The 9027-nt window shown below is 54.5% G+C and overlaps 1 protein-coding gene across 2 annotated transcripts in view; it reads right to left on the minus strand.

Moving 5' to 3' along the window:
• Positions 1–6914, minus strand: part of agxt2 (alanine--glyoxylate aminotransferase 2) — a 600286-nt gene extending 593372 nt beyond the window's left edge. Inside the window, exons 1-2 of one of the 2 annotated variants that reach the window (XM_072515583.1) lie at positions 6749–6914; positions 3070–3152 (exon numbers count right to left, since the gene is read on the minus strand). In XM_072515583.1, coding sequence (XP_072371684.1) covers positions 3070–3152; positions 6749–6839 — 174 coding nt within the window. In that variant the 5' untranslated portion in view covers positions 6840–6914. The remainder of the gene's footprint in view (positions 1–3069; positions 3153–6748) is intronic. The other variant, XM_072515582.1, reaches the window with a different exon arrangement.
• Between the last annotated feature and the right edge of the window lie 2113 nt (positions 6915–9027).

Raw genomic sequence — 9027 nt, forward strand, 5'->3', positions numbered from 1 at the left:
CGGAATGCCCTGTCTGTTTGACTCTGGGAGCACGGAGAGCTTTGTACGTCCAGACACGGTAAGGCGCTGTTCTCTCCAGATTTCCCCCGCATCCCAAACAATCTCCCTCACTTCCGGATCACATTCAGTGCAGATCCGGGGGTACTGTGTCGCGAACCTCGCGATACAGGGCGCCGAGTACGCCAATTTTAAACTCTATGCCCTCCCCCATCTCTGCGCTCCTCTCCTATTGGGACTGGATTTCCAGTGGAACCTCAGGAGCCTGACCCTGAAGTTCGGCGGGCCCCTAACCCCTCTCACCGTATGTAGCCTCGCGACCCTAAAGGTCGACCCTCCCCCGCTCTTCGCGAACCTCACCTCCAACTGTAAACCCGTCGCCACCAGGAGGAGGCGGTACAGTGCCCAGGACAGGACTTTTATCAAGTCAGAGGTCCAGCGGCTCCTGAGGGAGGGGTCATCGAGGCCAGCAATAGCCCCTGGAGAGCCCAAGTGGTGGTCGTCAGGACCGGGGAAAAGAACCGGATGGTTGTAGACTACAGCCAGACCATAAACCGGTACACGCACCTCGATGCGTATCCCCTTCCCCGGATCGCAGACATGGTCAATCAGATCACACACTACCGGGTGTTCTCCACGGTGGATCTGAAGTCTGCGTACCACCAGCTCCCAATCCGCCCGGAGGACCGCCACTACACGGCGTTTGAGGCAGACGGCCGCCTTTTTCACTTCCTCCGGGTCCCTTTTGGCGTCACCAACGGGGTCTCGGTTTTCCAAAGAACGATGGACCGAATGGTGGACCAGTAGGGGCTGCGGGCCACGTTCCCGTACTTGGACAATGTCACCATCTGCGGCCATGATCAGCAGGACCACAACGCCAACCTCCAGAAATTTCTCCAAACCGCCCAAGCCCTCAACCTCACCTACAACAAGGAGAAATGCGTTTTCCGCACAACCTGACTAGCCATCCTCGGCTACGTCGTGGAAAACGGAGTTCTAGGGCCCGACCCAGACCTGCAACTCCCCCTTCCCCACTGCCCCAAGGCCCTGAAAAGATGCCTCGGGTTCTTCTCATATTACGCCCAGTGGGTCCCCAACTATGCGGACAAAGCCCGCCCATTTATCAAAGCCACCATCTTCCCCCTGACGACTGAGGCCCGCCAGGCCTTCAGCCGCATCAAGGCAGACATTACCAAGGCCATGATGCACGCGGTGGACGAGTCCGTCCCCTTCCAGGTGGAGAGCGATGCGTCCGAGGTCGCCCTCGCCCCCACCCTTAACCAGGCAGGCCTGCGGCCTTTTTTCCCGTGCCCTCAACTCCTCCGAGATTCGACACTCCTCGGTCAAAAAGGAAGCTCAAGCCATTGTGGAAGCTGTGCGGCATTGGAGGAACTACCTGGTTGGTAGGAGGTTCACCCTCGTCACCGACCAACAATCGGTAGCCTTTATGTTCAACGTCACACAGCGGGGCAAGATCAAGAACGATAAGATCTTGAGGTATAGGATCGAACTCTCCACCTACACGTACGATATAGTGTATCATCCTTGGGAAGCTCAACGAGCCCCCAGATGCCCTGTCCCGCGGCACATGCGCCAGCGCGCACGATGACCGACTTTGGGCTATCCACGATGACCTCTGCCACCCGGGGGTCACCCGGCTTCTCCACTACATCAAGGCCCGCAACCTGCCCGACTCCACCGAGGAGGTCAGGGGCATGACCAGGGACTGCCCAATCTGCGCGGAGTGTAAACCGCGCGGACCGGGCCCCCATGGCACAGGCCCGCCCGCAGATCGGTACGGCCCGATCGCGGGCCAGGCCACCGTGGGGGCCCCCCCTTCGGGGTCGGATCACCCTGCACCCCCCCCAGGACAGCCCACTCACACTCACCTGCCAGGTCCCGCCGTACGGGAGCTGAGTGATTCACGCCGGTGCGACTGGCCACAAACGGACAGCCGCTCGGCCCATTGGGGCTACCAACGGGATCGCCGGAGAATCCCGCCCCCGGTGTCTGTAATTTATGGGAGCAGGCTGGGGGTAAAGGTCTTCAGAGATTGGGAAATATTGGATAATTCACTGTCTCTCCGGGACCTGGGGGTCGGGAATTGACCAGGAGATCGCCCAGGGTGTCGTAACATTGTATCGATTCTGTGTCGATGTGGGTCTCTGTGTCTGTCTCTGTGTCTGTCTATGTGTCTGTGTCTGTCCCTGTGACTGTCGCTGTGCCTGTCTCTGTCTCTGTCTCTGTCTCTGTGTCTGTGACTGTCACTGTGCTTGTGTCTGTCCCTGTGTCTGTCCCTCTGCCTGTCTCTGTGTCTGTCACTGTGTCTGTGTCTGTGTCTGTCACTGTCTCTGTCTCTGTCTCTGTGTCTGTCCCTGTGTCTGTATCTGTGTCTGTCACTGTGTCTGTGTCTGTTTCTGTTTCTCTGTCTGTGTCTGTCACTGTGTCTGTCTCTGTGTCTGTGTCTGTTTCTGTCTTTGTTTCTCTGTCTGTGTCTGTCACTGTGTCTGTCTTTGTGCCTGTCTCTGTGTGGGTGTCTGTGTCTGTCTCTGGGTGGGTGTCTGTGCCTGTCTCTGTGTGGGTGTCCATGTCTGTCTCTGGGTGGGTGTCTGTGTCTGTCACTGGGTGGGTGTCTGTGCCTGTCTCTGTGTGGGTGTCTGTGCCTGTCTCTGTGTGGGTGTCTGTGTCTGTCTCTGGGTGGGTGTCTGTGCCTGTCTCTGGGTGGGTGTCTGTGTCTGTCTCTGGGTGGGTGTCTGTGCCTGTCTCTGGGTGGGTGTCTGTGCCTGTCTCTGTGTGGGTGTCTGTGTCTGTCTCTGGGTGGGTGTCTGTGTCTGTCTCTGTGTCTGTCTCTGTGTGAGTCTCTGTGTCTGTCGGTCTCTGTATTTGTTTTTGTGTCTGTGCCTAACTCTGGGTGGGTCTCTGTGTGGGTGTCTGTGTCTGTCTCTGGGTGGGTGTCTGAGTCTGTCTCTGTGTCTGTCTCTGTGTGGGTCTCTGTGTCTGTCTCTGTGTGGGTCTCTGTGTGGATCTCTGTGTGGGTCTCTGTGTGGGTCTCTGTGTGGGTCTGTGTTTCACCTTATATTTTTCTGGCTTGAAGTCACATTGCGGTATCTTGGGTGCTGCTCCCTCGCTCAGTTCTGGGAAAGTGGTCCCGGCTCCTGGGACAGAGGAAGCTTCCGTTAGTGTCAATCATCACAGAGAGAAAGCCCCCCTAACTTTCCCCAGGCGGCAGCTTTCCCCGTCAGTGTGGTAACCGCCCCCCCTCCCGGGGCTGATCTTTCCCCTTCCTTACGCCCGATCCGTTACCGTCCTCTCTGCCTCCTCTTCACCCTTCCCTGCGCTCTGCTGCCCTCGCTCTCCCCTGTGAGCCGCTGTTCCTTGTCAAAGCGAGGCAGTGCAGTCCCGCGCAAACCCCGATCAACTCCATCACTGTTCTCTCCCCTTTCTCTCTCTGCCTCTTCCTCATCGCCGCCTTGTCCGCCCCTTTCCCGGCCATTCACCCGCACAAACCCGCCGGCCTCTGCCAGGTGGTGAAACATTCTCCCTTGTTTTGGAATGTCACCCAGAGCCTGGCTGGGAATAACATCCCAAATCTGATTGCGTTTTTGTACAGGGCCGATTTCGGCTGGTTGAATTGGGCCCTGCGCTTTGCCAGGTCCGCCCCAATGTCCCGGTAGACCCGGATTCCGTGTCCTTCCCAGCTGCTCGTCTCCGTCGGCCTCGCCCGCCGCACCTCCTGATCCTGGTGCCTGCATAGTTTGGAGTTTATCGTCCTTGGCTTCTTCCCGGCCTTGTGCTTCGGACGGAGTGACCTGTGGGCCCTGTCGATCTCCGGGGGGGGGGGTTGGGGAAGTTGTCCCTCTGACTCAGTTGTCCAGTATCTGGGCCACAGAGTCTGTCGGGTTCATGCCCTCGATCCCGTCTGCACTGGCCACTAATCGGGTGTTTTGGTACGGAGATCGTTTCTCCTGATCCTCCACTCTCCCCTGGGTCACCACCAACCTTTCTAGTTCCATCAGACCATAAGACATAGGAGCAGATTTAGGCCACTCGGCCCATCGAGTCTGCTCCGCCATTCAATCATGGCTGATATTTTCTCATCCCCATTCTCCTGCCTTCTCCCCATAACCCCTGACCCCCTTATTAATCAAGAGCCTATCTATCTCTGTCTTAAAGACACTCAGTGATTTGGCCTCCACAGCCTTCTGCGGCAAAGAGTTCCACAGATTCACCCCCCTCTGGCTGAAGAAATTCCTCCTCATCTCTGTTTTAAAGGATCGTCCCTTTAGTCTGAGATTGTGTCCTCTGCTTCTAGTTTTTCCTACAATGGCAAAACGCTTCGGAATACAGAAAGTCAGAGAGATCTGGGTGTACAAGTCCACAAATCTGTGAAAGTGGAAACACAAGTGGTCAATGTGGTGGTATGTATTCGGGGAAATACGGTACGCCACGTGTCGACAGGCTATTGGTGGAGGGATGCCAGGTCCTGATAGGATCTGCCACCTACTGGACTCCACCCAGAAATGCCGGTATAAGAACCCAGTTTTTCCCTCCATTTCCCTCAGCAGCTGCATTCTGTAACCACGCTGCTGCGGATAAAGTTCTGCTGAATAAAGCCTTCAATTGACATTACCTCAACCTGCCTCGCGTCACATTGATGGTGCTACAGTCAAGAAAGCATACGGAATGCTTGCCTTCATTGGACGGGGCATCGAGTATAAAAACTGGCAAGTCATGCTGCAGTTGTATAGACCCTTGGTAAGGCCGCACTTGGAATATTGAGCACAATTCTGGTCGCCTCATTACAGAGGATGTGGAGGCCTTGGAGAGGGTGGAGAGGAGGTTTACCAGGATGTTGCCTGGTCTGGAGGGTCTTAGCTATGTGGAGAGGCTGAATAGACTCGGACTGATTTCATTAGAAAGACGGAGGTTGAGGGGTGACCTGATAGAGGTCTACAAGATTATTAGGGGCATGGATAGAGTGGATGGGCAGGCACTCTTTCCCAGGGTGGAGGGGTCAGTCACCAGGGGGCATGGTTTAAGGTCCGTGGGGCAAAGTTTCGAGGAGATGTGCGAGGCAGGTTTTTACACAGAGGGTGGGTGAGTGCCTGGATTGCGTTGCCAGGGGAGGTTGTGGAAGCAGATACATTAACGGCGTTCAAAAGGCATCTTGACAAACACAAGGATAGGATGGGTACAGAGGGATACGGCACAAGGAAGTGCTGAGGGTTTTGGCCAAGGGTGGTATCATGACTGGTACAGGCTTGGAGGGCCGAAGGGCCTGTTCCTGGGCTGTATTGTTCTTTGATCTCTTTGTAGATCCCCAAACAGTAGTTGCGCAGTGGGACACAGTGTGAACCAGGAAATACTGGGGCCCTGCAGGAAAGGTACGGCAATGATCATGGGTGACTGTTTAAAAATAAAATTAGAACACCCAATTCATTTTCTCCAATTAAGGGGCAGTTTAGCGTGCCCAATCCACCTACCCTGCACATCTTTGGGTTGTGGGGGCGAAACCCACGCAGACACGGGGAGAATGTGCAAACTCCACACGGACAGTGACCCAGAGCCGGGATCGAACCTGGGACCTCGGTGCTGTGAAGCAGCAGTGCTAACCCACTGCGCCACCGTGCTGCCCGCATCCTGGGTGATTTTAATATGCATATGGACTGGATGAATCAAATTGGCAAGGGGAGCCTGGAGGGAGAGTTCACTGAATGTGTTTGAGATTGTTTCCTGGAACAGTATGTTGGGAAACCGACCAGGCAGGAGGCGACTCTGGATTCGGTTTTCTGTAATGCGGTGGGATTAATTATTGACTTCATAGTTAAGGATCCACAAGGGAGTAGTGACCGGAGTATGGTGGCATTCAGAATTCAGTCTGGGGTGAGGAAGTGGAGTCCCACACGAGCGATCTGGAATTAAACAAAGGAAATGACATCGGCTGGAGGTCAGATTTGGCCCGGATAGACTGGGCCGGAAGGTAAAAGGCGGACAGCGGATGAGCGGTGGCAGTTGTTTAAGGAGATACTCAATTCCTCACAACTAAAATGTATCCCAGTGAGGGAGAAAGAGGGGAAAAAACATCCCTGGCTTCTGGTGGTGTCGATGCGCTGAGTGGACGCAAACCAGGCAGCGCTTCTCCCAATCGCATCCAAAATAGCAAATCTTCCAGGATTCTTGCGGGGGTGGGGGGGTGGGGGGGGTGGGGGGGGGTGGGGGGGGGGGGGGGGGGAGGGGGGGGATGGAGGGGGAAGGGGTGGGCAAGAACCAAAATGAACCCGGCAGAGGAGGAAAATTACGGGAGGCCTGGCAATGCCAAACCTGCAATATTCCCACTGGGCAGCAACAGCAGAAGGGATGAGGGTACACGAGCCCAACTCGGAGTGGGCACGGCTGGAGGAGGCCTCCTGCAAGGGAACAACCCTCTGGGTCCTGGCCACGGCAGCATTCCCACCCATCTCGGCGAAATACACATCGGGCCCAGTGGTAACGGCCACACTGAAAACGTGGGGCCCGCTAAGACAGCACTTCCGGCTGACCGGAATGGCCCCCATGACCCCCACCTGCGGGAACCACAGATTCCCGCCAGCCATGCTCGACGCAACGCTTAAAAAATGGAGGTAGGACAGGGGAACACTGACGGTTAGGGGCTTCTACGTAGGGCACAGATTAGCGACGCTGAACGAACTGACGAGGAATGGGAATTATCAACAAGACAGGAAATGGGTTCCTCTCCCCTCGAGTGTTTTACCTGAAACGAGAGTCCTCACTGCTCCAAGCCCAGTCACTCTTCCCTGGGCCATGGCTCCTGCTCCAAACACTGACCACAGCAAGGAACACATTGTCCTGACCCAGCTCCCAATTCCAAATAACTCCAGCTAATACCACAGGGGCAGTGGGTGGAGAGAAAACTGACCAATAGGAAACTGGCTGAAAGCTGAACTGAACTTTGCACTGCAGCAGAATACTGAAACAGCGAGAACAAGGGGAGAGGGGATAGGAAGGGAATGTGGTACAGCGATCGACAAATACAGAGGGAGGGAGACACAGTCAGACAGACAGAGGGAGGTGAATGACAGATGCACGAGAGAGTGTGGAAAAGAATGTAGGAGAGGTAAAGTTTGAGAAAGACAGAGAGTGAGTAAGGGAGAGAGAGTAGGATAAGGACAAAATCTGACAGGGAGCTGGGAGCTGTCTCTGGGCAGGGGGATTTAGGGCTTCAACTGAAACTGAAAAATTCACTGAAAGCTGATTGGGCATTGACAATAGATCATTAAAAAGCCAAAGGGACGGTTGTCCTTCATGTGAAGGGCCGGACACAGGGGCCGGATACTGTAACTGTAAGAGGGACTGGGAAAAAGCAATCAGTGCAGGGATCCCCTGCGGTCGTTCCCCTGAGTAACAAGTATACCGCTTTGGATACTTGTGGGGGGGGGGACTTACCAGGGGTAAGCCATGGGGTACGGGCCTCTGGCACGGAGTCTGTCCCTGTTGCTCAGAAGGGAAGGGGGGAGAGGAGCAGAGCATTAGTAATTGGGGACTCGATAGTCAGGGGCACAGATAGGAGATTTTGTGGGAGCGTGAGAGACTCACGTTTGGTATGTTGCCTCCCAGGTGCAAGGGTACGTGATGTCTCGGATCGTGTTTTCCGGGTCCTTAGGGGGGAGGGGGAGCAGCCCCAAGTCGTGGTCCACATTGGCACTAACGACATAGGTAGGAAAGGGAACAAGGATGTCAGGCAGGCTTTCAGGGAGCTAGGATGGAAGCTCAGAACTAGAACAAACAGAGTTGTTATCTCTGGGTTGTTGCCCGTGCCACGTGATAGTGAGATGAGGAATAGGGAGAGAGAGCATTTAAACACGTGGCTACAGGGATGGTGCAGGCGGGAGGGATTCAGATTTCTGGATAACTGGGGCTCTTTCTGGGGAAGGTGGGACCTCTACAGACAGGATGGTCTACATCTGAACCTGAGGGGCACAAATATCCTGGGGGGGATATTTGTTAGTGCTCTTTGGGGGGGTTTAAACTAATGCAGCAGGGGCATGGGAACCTGGATTGTAGTTTTAGGGTAAGGGAGAATGAGAGTATAGAGGTCAGGAGCACAGATTTGACGTCGCAGGAGGGGGCCAGTGTTCAGGTAGGTGGTTTGAAGTGTGTCTACTTCAATGCCAGGAGTATACGAAACAAGGTAGGGGAACTGGCAGCATGGGTTGGTACCTGGGACTTCAATGTTGTGGCCATTTCGGAGACATGGATAGTGCAGGGACAGGAATGGATGTTGCAGGTTCCGGGGTTTAGGTGTTTTAGTAAGCTCAGAGAAGGAGGCAAAAGAGGGGGAGGTGTGGCGCTGCTAGTCAAGAGCAGTATTACGGTGGCGGAGAGGATGCTAGATGGGGACTCTTCTTCCGAGGTAGTATGGGCTGAAGTTAGAAACAAGAAAGGAGAGGTCACCCTGTTGGGAGTTTTTTATAGGCCTCCTAATAGTTCTAGGGATGTAGAGGAAAGGATGGCGAAGATGATTCTGGATAAGAGCGAAAGTAACAGGGTAGTTATTATGGGAGACTTTAACTTTCCAAATATTGACTGGAAAAGATATAGTTCGAGTACAATAGATGGGTCGTTTTTTGTACAGTGTGTGCAGGAGGGTTTCCTGACACAATATGTTGACAGGCCAATAAGAGGCGAGGCCACGTTGGATTTAGTTTTGGGTAATGAACCAGGCCAGGTGTTGGATTTGGAGGTAGGAGAGCACTTTGGGGACAGTGACCACAATTCGGTGAAGTTTACGTTAATGATGGAAAGGGATAAGTATACACCGCAGGGCAAGAGTTATAGCTGGGGGAAGGGCAATTATGATGCCATTAGACGTGACTTGGGGGGGATAAGGTGGAGAAGTAGGCTGCAAGTGTTGGGCACACTGGATAAGTGGGGCTTGTTCAAGGATCAGCTCCTGCGTGTTCTTGATACATATGTACCGGTCAGGCAGGGAGGAAGGCGTCGATCGAGGGAACCGTGGTTTACCAAGGAAGT

Source organism: Scyliorhinus torazame, chromosome 9 (assembly GCF_047496885.1).
Source record: "Scyliorhinus torazame isolate Kashiwa2021f chromosome 9, sScyTor2.1, whole genome shotgun sequence".
In the NCBI taxonomy this organism is placed as follows: domain Eukaryota; kingdom Metazoa; phylum Chordata; class Chondrichthyes; order Carcharhiniformes; family Scyliorhinidae; genus Scyliorhinus; species Scyliorhinus torazame.